The sequence below is a fragment of the Crinia signifera genome, chromosome 2 (assembly GCF_055691185.1).
Source record: "Crinia signifera chromosome 2, ASM5569118v1, whole genome shotgun sequence".
NCBI lineage: Eukaryota > Metazoa > Chordata > Amphibia > Anura > Myobatrachidae > Crinia > Crinia signifera.
Genome location: NC_139218.1, coordinates 178,305,597 through 178,323,206, shown reverse-complemented (window position 1 = coordinate 178,323,206; position 17,610 = coordinate 178,305,597). Strand labels below are relative to the sequence as shown.

The following is a 17,610-nucleotide window of genomic DNA, read 5'->3' as shown; positions in this document are numbered from 1 at the left end:
GGGTGCCGTGATTAGAAAAAGATTGGGAATCCCTGCCTTAACCAATAAAATGTGGTATTTGGCCTCTATGGAATACCTTACAGCCCTACTTCATAACAATGTCCCTAAATTATGATTGATTTGGGCCCATGGTATTAATTTTTTCAAAGAAAACTCCTCAATACAATATAAAGTTAGTTTTATACTTTATAATTATGTCCATAGGTTGTCTACCAATCTTAATTATTAATTTTCCCTTCACCTTCCCTATTGATATATCATGATTGATAATGATAAAATTAAGAGGATTGTTTCATAATATGGAATTATTTATAATGTTCCAGGTTTGAGAATGTGTTTAATGTAACAGTTATGAATAATTTTCTTTATTCTGCATACAGTATGTCTATATAGTGGTAAACTTGCTATACTCCCCTTTCTTTTTAGGATTTCAATCCTGTGTATAAATAAAACTTATAATTAAAAAAAAAAGTGAAAAAATAGAGATTTTGCCATACATAAAGAAAAGACAAAAATAACAGAAAAAGTAACTATGCATATTACATTAAAAACAGCCATGGAATAAAAATCCCAGTAGTAACAATATCTTACACTAAGATATATACCAGGTATTGATGGTGTAGAAAATCTGTAATCAATGGTAACCAAAATGGCCCAATCTCAATACAACCATAAACTTGGGACTCAAATGTATGGCTGAGGTAGACTAGCCAGTTTGACTATGGGGGTTATTCTGGTCCATTTGTTCGGACCCCTTAGTTCGCAAGGTGTGTGTGACAACAGGGAAGGTGCTTGCGACACAGGGTGTGCGCGGCAAAAGCAAACAGAATGTCCTTCTGGTTGTGTGGAGAAGTGCACTCATCCAGCATTGTGGCTGGGGGGGGGGGGGGGGGGGTGGAGCGGCGGCTGATAGTCACATTCATGGGAACGCTGGGCATTTCAATGGAAATTGCTTGGTGACGAGGGCACTGGGCAGCTGATTGGCTGGCTATTTATCACACTCCATTTTATCATCTTTTGAAGCTCAGTGCATCTGGCCCAATGGCTGATGCAATATAGTACTTTTAACGCTGTAGTCAGATGAGTGAGTCAGCAAGAAACTGCAATAGTTTCTCAGTATATAAAGCCACCTTGTCTTTGCTATTGCTGAGACAAAGCCCACTCACATCTGGGGGTGCATGGAGTATATATGTCAGTGGCTCAATTGCTATAGTGAAAAGAAAAAGGAGACAAGAGGCAACATTAGGAAGCTCACTGAGAAAAAGGGAAGGAATAAGAGATAAAGCCATTAACACACTGGTCATAGGACTCCATTTAGGCAACATTGCCCTGGAAGAATTTGTGTCTGATCTTATTTTTGTACTGAAACTGCAGAAAAATTTAAAATAGTCTTTCTAAAAGGGGAGATAGACATAAGAAAACCAACTAACCTTTTCCAGCATATCCATATTACAAACCATATGCGCACATGTCGTAAAAATCTCCACAGCCCGGGAGCGGGTACGAATACTGTAAACCTGCAAACATGGAGACGACATAAAAATGTAAACTATAATTCAATTCGACCAATGTGTGTAAAACTATATATCACACATACAAGCACATGCTACGCTTACTGCTCTGGTGTTTTAAAACCAGTGTCATATAAGCCGCTCTCTAAAGCTATGCATAATACAAAATGTGCCAGTGAGGGTCTCATTGTGCTGGGAGGCTGACTATTTATTAGTTAAGAGAAGTTTCGCTTTGTAATCTCATTAGAGCACTATTAGAAAGGATATGGTAATAGCTGTCCTCACACAGGGATTCCATCAGGACGAAAACTATTGGTGGCATTAGAATGATGTAGCCAGATTGTAAAAGCAACCATAAGTTGGATATTGCATAATGCTCACATTGAGCATCTGGTTTTACTTTTTTGTGCTCAAGGAATGAAATAATCAGCTCCCAGGTAACTAAAAGGTATGCTCAACAATTGTCCCAGGAGTAGATGGCCACAGCAACTAACCATTCCAAAAATAAATGTTCATATTGTTTGCACACTGCTAGGCACAATACTAAGTTTTAGGGGAGCTTTAAAATGTCTAAAATAGCTTAGGTTTCTAAAAGATCTCCACAGCCTTTAATAAATTTAATTTAAGAAAACTACCATTTATTCCAAAATAAAAGTTTTTGTTTTTTTAAACCATGATCAGGTGACCACAACTTTTTAAAGTGAACGGACAAACATTATACATATTTTTTTTTCTGCACACTGCTTGATTCAAAACACCAAAGTACAAAAACAAGTATAAATATATATGTATAAATCCAGAAAGAAAAAACCCACATACACTACTCATGGTGAAGATTTTGTACATCTCTGGCAGAATGACAGGAGCAACCAAGGGCATCTGTGTGTCTGTCACCTCCCTGGTAAATTCTGTAAAAAAGGGTTAGGAGTTTTAATAAAAATGCACCCTAGTAATGACTTTGAACAAAATAATTAGCACTGTAAAAAAGTCTTATGACGCGAGATCTAGGACTCATGGTTTGTTTGATTCCAACTGTGGAAAAAAAAAAGAGGAGACCCCATTCATTTTGGGATTTACTAGAGGGAAACCCATTACAAAGGACTTCTATTACTTTTCCAGTACAGATGCAAGCAGATTAATTCCTGAAACGGAAGGCCTCTAAGTAGGCCAAGGAGTCACTGCTGCCAATTAAGAATATAAATATATATTTAAAAATATACATTAATTTTTTTTTATAGATACACATCCATATTATTTTATTTACAAAGTTACACTGTTGGACAGGACGAACTGCCATAAGGTGTGTCTATTTACTTTCAATATGCTTTTGATTTCCCCTATTCAACCTCCTTTTGATTCGGCCTTTGCTTTCACATTCAAGGTACAGTGTACACATTTGTTTTACTGGAGCGAATTCGATTGTTCCTAGCCGGCACTTTCTATTTTTCTTTTCGACAGAGAAAAACGGGAGCGCACATCGGATCGAATGCAGATCGAGAGCATCTTAAAAACCATTTGATTCGATTTTGCTTCTATAAGCAAAATCGAATGGAAAACCTGCCAAAATCAAAGTGTTTGTACACCCCTTTACTTGAACAGGAAAATTAATACTACCCTAGGTGGAGTTTTCCTATAAAAGGAGAGAGTTCTGCGAACACTGAATGGATGACAGAATGCTGTCAGATTCCCATTACCAGCCTCCCCAGTCTTATCAGAAAGGACAGGAAGTATACATACGCAACCTGTACACATATTTAATGCCTATTTTACAAATGGAAGGCAATAGCGGGGAAGAAAATGACATGAAGTGCCAATTGCTGCTCCCTTTACACTCCCCAATAGTAGCAGCAAATCCGCTCCTAACATAGGAGAAAGATGAGCAGTATAAGTATAATCCACAATAAATTCCGGCTTATCGAGCCTAATTTAATAGCCCTGTGGAATCAATTAGCTGCGGGAATGTACAGCAGCTAATTGGATATCACCCTAACTCATTAAAGCATACATGACTCCATGTTTAATGACAGGATATAGCTTTACTGGGACTCTTCTTGCAATAATAATAAAAAAAAACAAAAAAAAACAGATGCCCGCCGCTAATACATTTGCAAGGGACCTGTTGGCTCACTCACATCAGGCATCTCACACTGCATGGCATATTGAGGGTAGATGTAGGTGGTCTCATCTGAAGATCTTAGAAGCTGATATTAAGCAGACCTAACATACACACTATGGGGATTTTGTGTGTGTACCAGCTATTAAGGAATTGAAATATAACTTTCCCCTCCCGCAGCCTAACCAGATCTCATTCACAACCTAACACTGGAAGAATGCCTCTGTTGGTATTGAGACCATTGGCATCTTGACTACATGCCAAGTTATTTAAATGCCAGCTATGGGAAATGATTAAGGGGGGTATTCAATGTCAGGGGTACGGCTGTCGAGCAAGCTCGATAGACGTGCCCCTGTCCCGTTCTCGTTTTGCTCAACTGGAGCTCGGCGGTCGGGATTCAATGTCCCGGCCACCGAGCAGCGAGAAAGGGGCGTGGCCGCGAGTTGAGGGCGGAAATAGACAAGCTCCGGCCAGGAGCTCGCCTATTTCTGGCTTCTCTCAGCAGAACGAGCCCGACAGCTTGTGATGTCGGGCTCGTTCTGCGGAGAAACCCTGTTCAATGCTGTCGGGGAAGACAGCATTGAATAGGGCCCCGCAGCCATCTGCCCCGTCGGGAGATGGCTGCGGGAGCACGACAGTGTTTGAATACCCCCCTTAATATCCATTAACCTAACTTAATACATACTGTGGATAGGAGCATCTACATTTGCATGTAAACACAGGGCTTTAAAAGGTATAAACAGTTAAAATTTCAAAAAGGGGAGAAACACAAATTGCCAGTGAGTCAGTTTGGAATGGCAGTTGGTGTGGCTCCACAATTTAAATTTTGAACTACGCTGCAGCCACCCCCCAGGAGCCTCCCCTGGTTATACTGTCTGATTTATTAAGTCGGCCATTTACAACTAAGTTGCAACGCCTCAAGACCAACTAAATGTCGGCTGCTAATAACAACCAACTGCCAAAGTTTGGTTAACAACTAAAATGTTGCAACACAAACTATACAATATTTTTAAACGATATCTACAAGAACATTAACGATATTGTAGTGCATATCATCTACGATGTACAAACTATCATTAATAATGCCTGCACCCACAGGATGTTAACCAACTCCTGTCTTTTGAACATGCAGTCAAATCTGCCTATTTTGTTAACGAATGTTCAGCAGGGAGGCCAGGTGATGTCACTAAACGATAACGAAATTGTTCAATGTGTATGCCCTATATCACTAGTCTAGGAGCTCTGATATTGATAATATTGTATAGTGCATACAAAGCTTAAAAGTAGGCTAAAACTGCATGCATATCAACTATGGGAATAGTCTACCACTATTGGTTAAAAGTCAAATGAGTGCCTGGAGTGGACGCTCTTTTGCTGCTATACATTGGAGTATGTTGTGACCCCTGTGCGAGCACCCAGGCAATACACCACAGCCATCCCCTGTGGGCATTGGATAGAATATGATAGATATAGATAGAGATTATATATATATATAAATAAATAAATCATATGGAATAATACTTAAGCGATTATTGAAATAGCCAGTAATTTACTACAGCTTATTGATCCCCTGGTGGTTATTCACTTGACCCCCAACGAATGAAAACTGAAAGATTTTTTTTTATACGTACACCTGTCAAACATTTAATGTAAGTTTCGGTTTGGAATATAAAAAATATTGCCAGCCTATATTTATGTTGCATCTTGTATTGTGCACTTCTAACAACTGTTAATTATGTATCATTTTTATTGAGTGTTTTTTAAATAAATTAATAATCTGGTTGAAAAACGTTGTAATTATTCTAATTATCACACTGAGTGCAGCTGCGCCTTCTATAGTACTGGTGACTAGTCACTAGTACTTAATCTCCATTTTTCAAGTTAGAGGTGTACACACCCTCATTACGAGGCAGTAGCAGTGCACAGTGGTAATAATTGACTTGTCATATATCCTACTTGCGCTCGTGTGACTTTGGGGTCACATTTACTTGCTATACTTAACAAAGCCTAGAATCTGAATCCATTGTTCTTTATCAAGGGCACCCACATCACCCTCCCAAGCAGATTGCATGGAATTAAAAAAGGTTCTGGTTGACATTTGATTTAAGAGCACAGTATAGGATTGAAATAAACCTTCTTGTACCCAAATTGGCAACCAATATTTTAATTGATAAATTGGACATAGGAGGAAATACCCCAAACTGAGCCTGCACAGCATTACAAAGTTGTCATTACCTAAAAAAAAGAAGCTATTAAGGATCTCATATTCCACAACTGCTGAAAGTTCCCCTTGTATAATTGAACCACTGAGGTGAAACCAGTATTTTTCTGACCCGCCTGGAGCCCTCTGCAGCGGCTGCGGGTCTAGACGGAGGGGAGTGGCACCGGTGTCTGTATCCTGCTCTGCCTCTGTGAGCGCCATCTTGGATATTCCCTTCCTCCGTTAGCGGCTTTGCTTGGAGGCTGCGACGGAGGGGACATGCTGGACACACTGCCGGGTCTGAAATACCTCGACCGTCTGGTGCCCACTACAGTGATTGGGATCCTAACCCAGGGGGAGGGCAGCTTCTGTGTCCTGCATCTGAGTTGGGGGGGGGGGGGTGTGTGTAACAGTGGCAGCACCTGCTGTCATTACAGGCGCACAGAGCACGAGAGAAGCTCCTGGAGTGCTGCATTCTAATATACTGCATGTTACTGTGACAGGTCTGCTGTATCTTCTAAAGGATATTAATGTTCTTCAGCTTACACCCTGCCAACTGGTGACCCATAGACTGCATCCTGTTATTTTTGCATGCCCTGCAGCCATTAGGATATATATTGTGACTTTCCTCCATTGTCAGAGGCATCCTCCTGCACTTTCATAGAATTGTACAATCCTGCTGAGTTATTACATGTGCTTAGAACACAGCTGTTTCTGACGTGCTGCCCCAATATCCAACGTTGGTGTCTCCTGCCGGGTGACTTGGCGTGAAGGGGGGGGCGCATCTGGTGGCTTTCCAGGGATTTAGCGGCGGGAGTGGTCTCTTTGGTGTCACGCTGCTTGGGCCGCACGGAGAGGCTGGCGCCATCTTGCCTGTCAGTCCCCTGGACTGCAGCTCCTATGTTGACTTGCTCCTGAATGAGCTGAGCTCAGTAGGAACCCTGCCCTATCCAGAGCACGCAAGGCAGAGGACTCTGGTGGCGTTCACAAGCTCTACTCTCCGAGTGATTTCCTCTGCGGCGCTGGAAGTTGGTGGGTGCTGTCCTTAACAGACCCGTGGAAGGCTCTGGTGGTGTGCTAGCCACCGCCATTCTATCCAGTACTGAGTGCCACTTCGCCAGTTATGATGTCAGGATACGTGCAACAAATCCTTCATGCCATAAATGCCTCCAGTCAGAGACTTCTTGCTCAATTTGACGTTCTGGTGATTGTGCCTTTAAATCCTGTTGCTGTGGCCTCCACGCCTTTGTCACCAGCTCAACCTTTGGGTACCCTTGTTAAAGAAGAGAAGTCCTATATACTGCTGACACGGGATTCTGCTGACACCGTATTATCTCCTGTTTTGGAGGACTACCACAAAATCGAAGATGTGGCTGTACGACTGGACTTGAAGCGACGACGCTTAATATATGATTGTTTATTTTGCCATTATATTTGTGTTTATCCTTGGATAAATAGGGCAAATTTGAGACTATTACCACCCGTACTCTCAGGTTGCATATGTGCGTTTTGGGGTCTACAGGGTGCTAAAAAAAATTTATCAGCCGCTTCTAAAGACTGGCCGGACTAGAGAGATATTTTTCTCTGATTTGAGGTTTTGGATGTCATGTATACTGCTATGTTTGCTGATTCTTCTTTTCAGAACGATGTTGATGTACTGCCTTGGTGTAAATTAACCCCTACTTAGTAGATGTTATCCTGTTGTTCTATCAGAGCTGGGATTGTGATAATTGGGATCACTACTATATATCCTGGATGGAATGTATCAATTCTACTGCATCACTTAACCAAGAGGTCTGGCCATAATTTTGATACAATATCCGGTCTTTTTATATGCCCAAGCCAGTTATCCGTGCATCATCCTTTATTTGGTTTGGGGATTGGGGTTTAGTTCGCTGGGTGGGGAGAGTTTTTCAGGATCCAGGTATACCTAGATTAGGGTTAGATAATACAGGGTGGGGGGTTATGGGGAGGTTTGTTTTTGGGTCCTGTCGGGATTTATTTTGTTAGCAATAAGGTTTACTTTGGGGTTCTATTCTGTTGGTACTTAGATGGGCATTGCTCTCATTCTCTCTCTCCTAGTTTGATATTGCTGTGATGTTTAGATATTCATACCTATGTACTGTCAGTATTTGACAGGTCATACTCCTTTCAATGTAGTGTTTGGACATCTAGCGCTCTAATCTCCACTATATCTGCCCGAATGGCGCCTTCGGGTCTGTGCTCTTTGACTATCCTGTATGTGGAGTCTACAGATATTACTCCTTACATGGACGTAAAACTTCACCTTCTATGTATGTTTTTTTGTGTATATCCTTCTGCGAGTGTCTGATACCTTATACACATTTGCATTGCTTATATCAATACGCCCATGTACTTTGGTTTTGTAATTAGTAAAACTTTAATAAAAAATACTGAATTTAAAGTAGACCATTGTAGATCAGGACACCACCTTTTAGCTAAGAGCAAATCTGATAAGTGCACCAGTTATGCAGCAAAATAATACATACAAATGTTTGGGAGACCCAGTACTCCATCTATTTTAGCGTTGACCAGAACCTCAAAGCCACTCTAGGTGCCCTCCCTCCCCAAATAAAGGAAGAAATAATGCTATGAGTCATCATGAAAGTCTTTTTGGGGATATAAACAGAGTAATGTTGAAGAAGATAGCGGTATTTAGGTGGTATAGCCCTTTTAAATACATAACAGTGAGGTCATTTCCGCCATACATGAACTCGATGTTTGAAGCCGTCAATGACTGGGGCAATATTTTGTTGTATATAAGTTTTTATGTTAGAAGTAACTCAGACACAAGGTACAGCACATCATTTAACAATATCAAACTCAGCAGGAGTTCATAAAGACCGTCAAGATCTGCTGTGAACAGCTCCATCTACGAGATCACTTTTGTAAGATATTTAGTCTATGGGCCAGATGCACTAAGCTTCAAAAGTGATAAAATAGAGTGTAAAAACAGCCAGCCTATCAGTTCCTGCCTGATATTTTTCAAACACAGTCTGTGACATGTCAGGTAGGAGCTGATTCACTGGCTGTTTATCACTCTCCATTTTATCACTTTTGAAGCTAAGTGCATCTGGCCCTATGAATGCAGAATTATATATACACACACACACACACACACACACACCAAAACTATATGTACCTGTGAGCACTCTCATGGCACCATGCACAGCACTGACTTCCCCGCTTACTAACATCTCCATGAGTAGATTGAAAAGTTGCGGCCATGCTTCAGGCCAGTCCCAGTGTGCAATGGCAGATACTGCATACGCTACGCTGGAACGCACTTTGCTGATTGACTCGCGAAGCCCTCGAGGAAGTAGAAGGCGGATAGCAGCTTTGGCCTAAACAAAGATAAAATTAGGCAGTATGAGTACTTCTCCCCAAACGTACCTACAATACCACAGAAACCAAGGACTACTCACCCTTTCGGTGGTCTCAGGTAATCTAAACTTCTCTGAATGAGAACACCAGTGATTTTCAACATACTGCTTCAATACTACTGATGCAAGCTGGTAAATAAAAAATAGTAAATTTGTATACAATGAATTTGCCCTGCCAAATCCCACAAGTCTTTCAACAGATCATACAATGTTGCTATTCATTAGTCTGTTTTGTATATCAGGTACAAAAATCATACAAAATTTGTATTATTTATCATAAGCCTCTCCTACTGCTCTCTGAAGACAAAACAAATCATTCATCACAGCACAAAATAAGTCAACTTAGAAAACTAAAGCCCCATACACACTTAAAGATCCCAGCCAACGCCAATATTGGTGGCAGCGGGGACCCATCGATATTGCATTTACACACAAGACGAGATGGTAAAAGATACCATTCAGAAGGGGTATGGGTGAAAACCGGACCAGGACAAAACCCCCGGACCGCCGGACCAGACATCAAACTCTGCATTTTGGAGCTTGTGGCCTCCGGTCCGGGGGGGTGTCCTGTTCGGGGGTGTCCTGTCCGGGGGGGCTGCCTGTCACACCTGTCACCAGGGAGAGGAGCAGGGGGAGAATAAAGGGTACTTCTTTACTTTCACGGCGCCAGCATGGCGCCGCGCGTACTTCCGGGTTACTCTCGCCACTAATTAAGTTAAATAAACGGAGTTAACGCCATGCCAACATGGATAGTTCATACCTTCACTATCCATGTTGGCATGGAGTTGATTTTAATTAGCGTGGCGAGCGTAGTGAGCCACCGAGCCCGCAGCGTGGGCGAGCGAAGCGAGCCCCGCAAGGGGACTCTGATGCGCGGCGCCATGCTGGCGCCGTGAATGTACAGAAGTACCGAATAAAGCCTCCCTGTATCGTCCGGGCATGTAGCTAAAACCGGACGGTCCGGACCACACAGGGAGGCTGTAATCACCCCTTCCCCATGTCCCTAGTGATAGCTATCACAGGGACCCCCCCCCCCGACAAGACACCCCCCGGACAGGACACCCCCGGACCGGATCCTACAAGCTCCGGACTGCAGATTGTGAAGTCCTGTCCGGCGGTCCGGAATTTAGTCCGGTCTTTACATAGTCCCATTCAGAAGGGCTCTTGGGAGTGTTATCTTTTACTATCTCATCTAGTTTGTATGGGGCTTATCAAAGTATCCATAGTCTGTTATTAAAGACATGAAGTCTCTACACCAATAACACTTCGAAAAATTCCATGTAACTGGACCATCCATCTAAAGGCATACCGACTGCATGTGGTACTGTAGTGTTATAAACATAGTATTAAATAATTCTGCCTACACAACCATTCCGTCATATGCTTTCTATAGAAACTGAGGACAAGATTTCACCAATGCTAGAGTAAACCCAACAGCAAGTAGTGAAGTGACACCCGGCAGCAACCTGCTGGGTACCATCTTTGAGTCTAGGACATGATGCAGGAAATATATACAATGTGTCTTACCTGCCTGATGGCCAGAGCACCTTGTGGATCAACAGTCAGCTCAGCCAGGTGTATCCCAAACTCTGTTACAGGGGGAGACAGTAGGGGGGGGCGGTTACTGACAGGGGACAGCGAGAGGAGGAAAGCACAGTTACATTGTGTGTGCGGAAGTTACAGGAGGCAGCATCCATCCCCGCACCGCATCCTATCCAACCCCCCTTCTCACCTCCATCCATCTGGGTTCAGGCGCATCGCCTCCCCGCTAACACTCTGCAGCTGTCGGCTACTCACCCTCCGTCACTTCCAGCACTTTCAGTTGCTCCTCCGCCGCAGCTCGCACCTCGTGTCCCGGGGACAGGATGCCGCTCAGCGTCTCCAGCAGGGCCTCCCGCAGGCCGGCCTGGACAGTGGGCAAGGGGGCAGGAGTACTCTGCGCCATGACGCCGGGGAGAGGAGGAAGCGGCCAGACCACGGACCAGCCAGGACGACTTCAATGCCGCACAGCCCACTAGCCCAGCGCGCCAACACCGCCTGCCAAGCCCCGCACGCAGGGAGAGAGAGGGCGGGATCACGCCGGGTGCAGGAGGCGGGTACACGCAGGTTCAAGGGTAGGGTCACTGGCGAGCAGCACGCTCACTTCTCTCTCCAACTCCGTACATCGCCACAATTAGCGCTTCCTCTTCGCAGTGTCAAGAGCAGTGCAGATGCGGCCACCACTTCCGTGTTGCGGGTGCCGGGGGCACACGGCGCTGTGACTGTGAGGGTTACCAGGCCTGCTCAGCAGCACCCGGGCGGGAGTGTCAGTGTAGGTATTTAAAGGGCTATATGAAATAAATGAGTTTCTGGGGGGAGAGACGTACAGCCGGCTGGCTGGGTGAGACCGTGAATTGCCATATGCCAGCACGTTGGTTTTTAACAGTCATGTTACAGGCTGTGCTAGATAAATGAGATAATCTGGTTGCTAGCTGTGAGCAAGTTATTCCGATATGAGGGCTATACTATTAATTAACACGATAAAAAACTGGGCAGATGGGCAATTAATGATCGATGGTCATTATCACGGTAACCAATTCGCGAAAAAGGATTATGGCATTGGGGTTGCTAGGATAGCTCCAGCCAAACCTATATTAGTAGTGATAATAACCAGATTCATCTATTTGGAGGCAGGGAACTTAATTGAATGAGATAGGGGGCAGAGTTGATGGTGGGTTGCTGCCAGAAGCCCACCGCTAGGGAAGGAGGGTAGTTGGGTTCCTGCCAGAGTGCACATTGGTCGGTGTGGTATGACTGGCCAACAGTCGTTATACTGACATTGGAATCCCAGTCGCCTGTACTCCACTGGGGGAGGGATTGCAAAAAAGCCCCTTGTAGGCTAGGTGGCTCGCCACAGGTTCTCCCCAGAGAACAGCCGTTGGTTTGGATCCTGACTGTTATGGTGTGTACACGTGGTGAGATTCCCTTGCTATTCGACTTAAAATTCGAGTGCTATACAATCTTTGCTATCTCTGTACCTTTAACATACAATTCATACAATCAGCATTAGATTTGCACTATATAGTCATTGCTGCCCTGTCTATCTGGGTTTTGATTTGTGCTGTCACAGGAGCATGCATCGGCATCAAAAGGTAAAAAACCTGTGAGAGAAAGGGGTTGGAAGACCCGCACCATAAATATGAGAGTAATATTTTTATCTGGTGGGTGGTTAGATGCCCGCCTGACAGGAATTTTATCCAAATATAGTTCCTGACTGGCTAGGGTGCTGTCCCCTGATTTGGTGTTGTACAATGTGTAGAGAAGAAAGAAAGGAAATCGGGTTTCAAGGGACACTCTCCTCACCCACACTGTCTCTTTAAGACTTTTTATAAAATCATACCTACAATTAGGTGTATATGTTATTTGTGTATCTTCACACGTTGGGCCAACAGGCCATCTTTACAAAATAATATTTTCAATTTTATTAATTGTCTTTGACCTTTATATAGTGATTCCCTTTGAAAGGGATCACAAGTAGCGAAATTATTAAAAACAAGATAAAGATATAGAAAAGTAAGTTAATGAAAATTAAAATGAGTCTCTGTGATCTGTGTTCTGCTATATATCAATTGCTAATTTTATTGCAGGTCCAGAAATGTTAAAATCTGTGTTTATTCTTATAATAATAAAGATAATCTCACTGTCTGTTGTATTTTGCGTCTTATTAACGCTATATTTTATGTATATATTCCTCTTTAAGTGATTTGTGTCTCAAATGTCACACTTACAGGAGTTTGTAGGTGTTATGGATACAATGTATATTTATACTGTGCAGAGAACACTTCTGCCTTTTCTTATACCACTGTAAGTAGGGTGCTGGTCTTCTAGGTTTGCCTCAGTCGTTTAACTCAAATGTAGTGCAGTTATTGGCCAATATATACTGTTATAAACATCAAGTGAAAAGTGTGCCAGCCGCCACACTTTGGCACAGTGTGTAGATTGATGAGACGTTTGCGCACAGGTATTAATATTCACACATTCACCCACACATTGGGCAATCCACAGATTGGATCTCCTCAGAGATAATGAGTGTATTTAGGGTTTGATGTTTTAGAATGATTATTGTGCGGTGTATGGTCCGATGTCCTGTCTTTACATGCACACTGGGAGATCGCAGAGGGGCAAATTTATTAAGCTCGGTGAAGTGATAAACTGTCTGATTTTTATCACTGGCCAATCAGCTCCTACTTGTGAAGTTACAGGCTTGGTTTGAAAAATTACAGGTAAGAGCTGATTGGCCGGTGATAAAAAACAGACAGATTTTCACTTCACCGAGCTTAATAAATCTACCCCTGAGTGTGCAATAACTGAGCTCTCCAGTAACAGGCACTGCGGTGCAGCAATACACGCCAGCCAAGGAGATTCAGTCTCCGGCAATAGGCGAGTGGGGAGCTGACAGCGTAACTGCATACTCTGGCATACATCGGAGCACACGAGCAATACCAGCGGGTTATAACTTTTTGACATCCATAGAGGTGTCAGGTTTGAGAGCGTGGGTCAGCGTGTATATAACCGCGACTTTCCATATCTCATAGATATTCTCCAAACTGTGTAGAACTATTACATCTGCCCTATAATAATATTCACTTACCCTCAGCAATTGTATTAAACATAAGGAGAACCAAGGCCCTTATTCAGATTGAAGCGGTACGGCCCGCATGCGGCCGTACCGCCGATGTTTTCTCTCTGCACATGCGCAGAGGTCACTCTGCGCATGTGCAGGGGAATTCTCCGTGTTAAAAATTTCGACGCCGCAAAGGGGGCGTATAGGGGCGTGAGGGGCTTCATCCCCTCATTTCCCTATGTGTACGCCCCGCGTTTCATGGGCGTTCCCATGCAAACGCGGGGCGTACGCATGGTAATGAGGGCATGACGCCACTCATGGGGGCGGAAAGCTGACGTCGCCGGATGTCAGCTTTCAGCCCCCATACAAGCTACCACACGGACGATTGTCCGTGTGGTCTCAGCTTGCGGGAGCTGCCGCGGCGTGCGGCCCTGCCTTCGATGGTCGTCGACCATCGAATGCAGGGGGCAGCTCCCACCATGGTGGAGGCGTACGCCTCCACCATTTTCGTGCGGATCGCCAGCCGTCCGTGTACGGACGGCCGTGGCGATCCGTAGTGTGGGCGGGGATACGTCTGGTGCGGTCGGAGCCGCATATGCGGCTCGACCGCACCAACCAGAATAAGGGCCCAAGAGAGGAGGGCGAATATCAATCTGAATAAAACTCTAATAAACGCCACTCTCTAGTAAATCTCCTGATATCACCTTGTATGTATGTAAATGTGTAAAATCTACACGCAGAAACTGTCAAAATTGCCTCTAACAAAGGATCTAATTTTTGGATTGCATAGTGTGTATGTAAAAGCGCCAAAACCAGCACCGATATATGTATTGAGCAGTATGAGGTCTGAAACTTGAGGGCACGATACAATCCCCATGTGACCGCAACCACATATATCTCCGCATGATTGCAAAGCATATATAACTCCTGTATATTTCGGCATAATATGCGCATACACACTGAATGGCTTTCTCCCTGACGGGCGAGGGGCTTTGCATAGCGCTGCGCTATGCAAAGCCATCCTCAAAGCTGCTCATCTGCTGGTCTTTCCCAGTGATGATGCTGAATAAAAGTCCTGATTTACAGTTAAGTAGTTCACCTGGAGTTCTTCTACGGTTGTTCTCCCAGTATGCCTTGCAGAAAAAAAAAAGGAATAAAATAAAACAATTGAGGTATATTTTAAAAGGTGAGCTCACCTGGATTTAAATGTCTCTCTGGACTTGATATTGGCCCGTGAGTGGATGGATCTGTAAGATTCACTCTATCATGTATGGGGGGGAGCTGTTGCTTGACCCCAAATAAGGGAGTTATCCATCCCCTCAGGGATTTCCTCCAGTCTCAGGGGTATTCAGCTGCAGATTTGGCCCCGTTAAATACATCTAGAAGGCTCACCGTCTGTGGAGCAGAGATGGAATATCCCTGCCCGTGTCGGGTGCTCCGCAAAGCAAGATAGATCTCCACCCTTAGAGATCAACAGTAGTTCTGTCAGCCACAAGTGGGCTGGTAAATGGACGGCTGCACAGTGTTTTGCCTGTGTGTCCAGCGGCGGGGCTGGTGTTGCCGCAGGCAGCCCATAAGTTTGATGGAAGTACGGCTGCACAGCATACCGTTTGCGGCTGCAGAGGTGTGCACAATCTACTATAGCAGGTAGAGCTGGTGTGCAAGCTAAGTAGCCAGGCTCATGGATAATGAATAAGTAAGACTGAAGGCATCACAATCCATAGGATAGGGCACAATATCAGATAGTCCTATAAAGCTTCCTAAACACGTTTTGTCACGCTCACGTGACTTTCTCATTGACAAATTCACGTGACCATGATGAAACGTTTTACTGGGCGTGGCTTCACAAGAGGGCAAAAATGGGTGGAAACCTGGGCATATACAAGGGGAGTTGACCACAAGTGGTGGGTGGTGGCTTCACAACCTTGCATATACACTTGCAGTGCTCGAGCTGAAAAACATTCTCAAGAAAAAAGTGACTCTCAGGTCTTGCAGGGCTGCAGCTTAGCGGACCAACATTCGTAACACCAATTAGCACGCACAATCACTAAAATACATGCACCTGCACATAATACTCACCCATGCACCATACAAGCTTTTCTCTTAAACAATTAACTAACCACATCTACTCAATGCAGGCCCACGGTAAGCACACTATTGCACTTTAGACATTTCTACCTTTCATGCTTCATATCTAATATATATGTGTGTGTGTGTGTGTATATGTAACACCTTAATTTTCACTTTACTAACTTTCTGCATGCATGTGGACACTTTTATTTGGAAACATGACTACTATATCACTTGTAATGACTGACAATCATTGTGCAAAACATCATAAACCTGTACACTCTCACAACCCACATATATATTTTAATTGTTTAAACCACACTTGCATCATTTTCAATAGCTCTTATGTATGTAAAGATTATTAAATTGGTTCCAATAAACACAATAAAATGAGTCAAATGATGTCATTAACTAATGGTTGAGAATGGGTTGACTGCGTGCGTATTGTTAGAGTTGTGAAGGAAATCATCCACAGAGGCTGTTCACATGCACAGTGCATGATCTTGCGGACACAGCAATGTGTGTAGGAGCACACAAGTGTGCAGATACTTTGGGGGACATTTACCAAAATGGATTCGTAGAAAAAAAGGTGTATTCGTAGGGAGAAATACACCTTTTTTTCCGAATTTGTATTTTCGGGATTTACAATCCCGAAAAAACAATTCGTATTCCTAAAGATGGAACATTCGTATTTGTATTTACAAATACGAATGTCCTACACCATCGATAGGATACGACAGAAATCACCATTCAAAAGAATGGTGATTCCTGATTTACTAAGCAGCCGTATGGATAATACGGCTGCTAAGTGGTGTAAAACACCCACGCAAATACGACAGGAAAATACACCCTGCTTTCCCTGTCGTATTTGCTTTAAGCCTGCACGAATCAGTCAGATCCGTGCAGACTTTAGTTCTTGCGACTATACTGCCAAAGCTGGAACGCCCATGTGGGAGTTCCATAGCTGCATGATGTCTCCTACAGCACAAGAAGTGTTCACCTCTCCCCATGTATAATTAAAGAAATAATAATAATAATATACATGCACCCCATCTTTGTAGCAGGTCACCGTATCTGTCTCTAGTCACCCTGCCAGCTGCTATAAAGACCTGGGAAAGCATCTACGTGACTACAGACAGTTTGCCGTATCTGTCCATAGTCACCCTGCCAGCTGACGCGTACCCCGTCTTTATAGTGGTTTTCAAATACAGCGGCAAAAGCAAGTTTTGTGATCAGAGAGCAGTACATGGCTCCTTGTAAGCACGTTGTTTGTGCCACTGAATAAGGGCATGGGCAGGACATTCGAGCGCTATTAACTAATCACACAGTTTTCTCTGCACGCGTGCGACAGGTTTTCTATGCTTGCAACACAAAAGAATCTTCATTCTGGTGGAATATGTGGATGTAAACAGCAGAATACACACTCTTCCTTTCACGCTTTCCTTTGGTGAGTACTCAACCACAGTTATGACAAATGCTGTATTGATGTATTGTGTGTATCATGAAAGTAATGTCCATTATGTTTTATTTTTGAACAGACATTTCGAGAATGGCTGAGAAGAACGTGGAGTTTATGAAGGAGATCAGAATTGTCTCTGGAATAGTAAATCCAGTGACTATTCCAACAGCAAGAGGTTAATAAAGAGCGCTGGTTATTATGGGGGAATTGTACATGTTTAAATTATGAGAATTGATATATACTGGGGAGG

At 43.6% G+C, this 17,610-nt stretch overlaps 1 protein-coding gene across 1 annotated transcript in view; it reads right to left on the bottom strand.

Moving 5' to 3' along the window:
* The window catches only part of IPO9 (importin 9), a 58,425-nt gene extending 47,002 nt beyond the window's left edge, over window positions 1-11,423 (bottom strand). The window contains exons 1-6 of the mRNA XM_083173228.1: window positions 11,026-11,423; window positions 10,756-10,817; window positions 9,271-9,357; window positions 8,988-9,189; window positions 2,331-2,419; window positions 1,431-1,517 (exon numbers count right to left, since the gene is read on the bottom strand). Of these exons, the coding sequence (XP_083029354.1) occupies window positions 1,431-1,517; window positions 2,331-2,419; window positions 8,988-9,189; window positions 9,271-9,357; window positions 10,756-10,817; window positions 11,026-11,173 (675 nt within the window). The 5' untranslated portion in view covers window positions 11,174-11,423. The remainder of the gene's footprint in view (window positions 1-1,430; window positions 1,518-2,330; window positions 2,420-8,987; window positions 9,190-9,270; window positions 9,358-10,755; window positions 10,818-11,025) is intronic.
* Window positions 11,424-17,610: the final 6,187 nt, after the last annotated feature.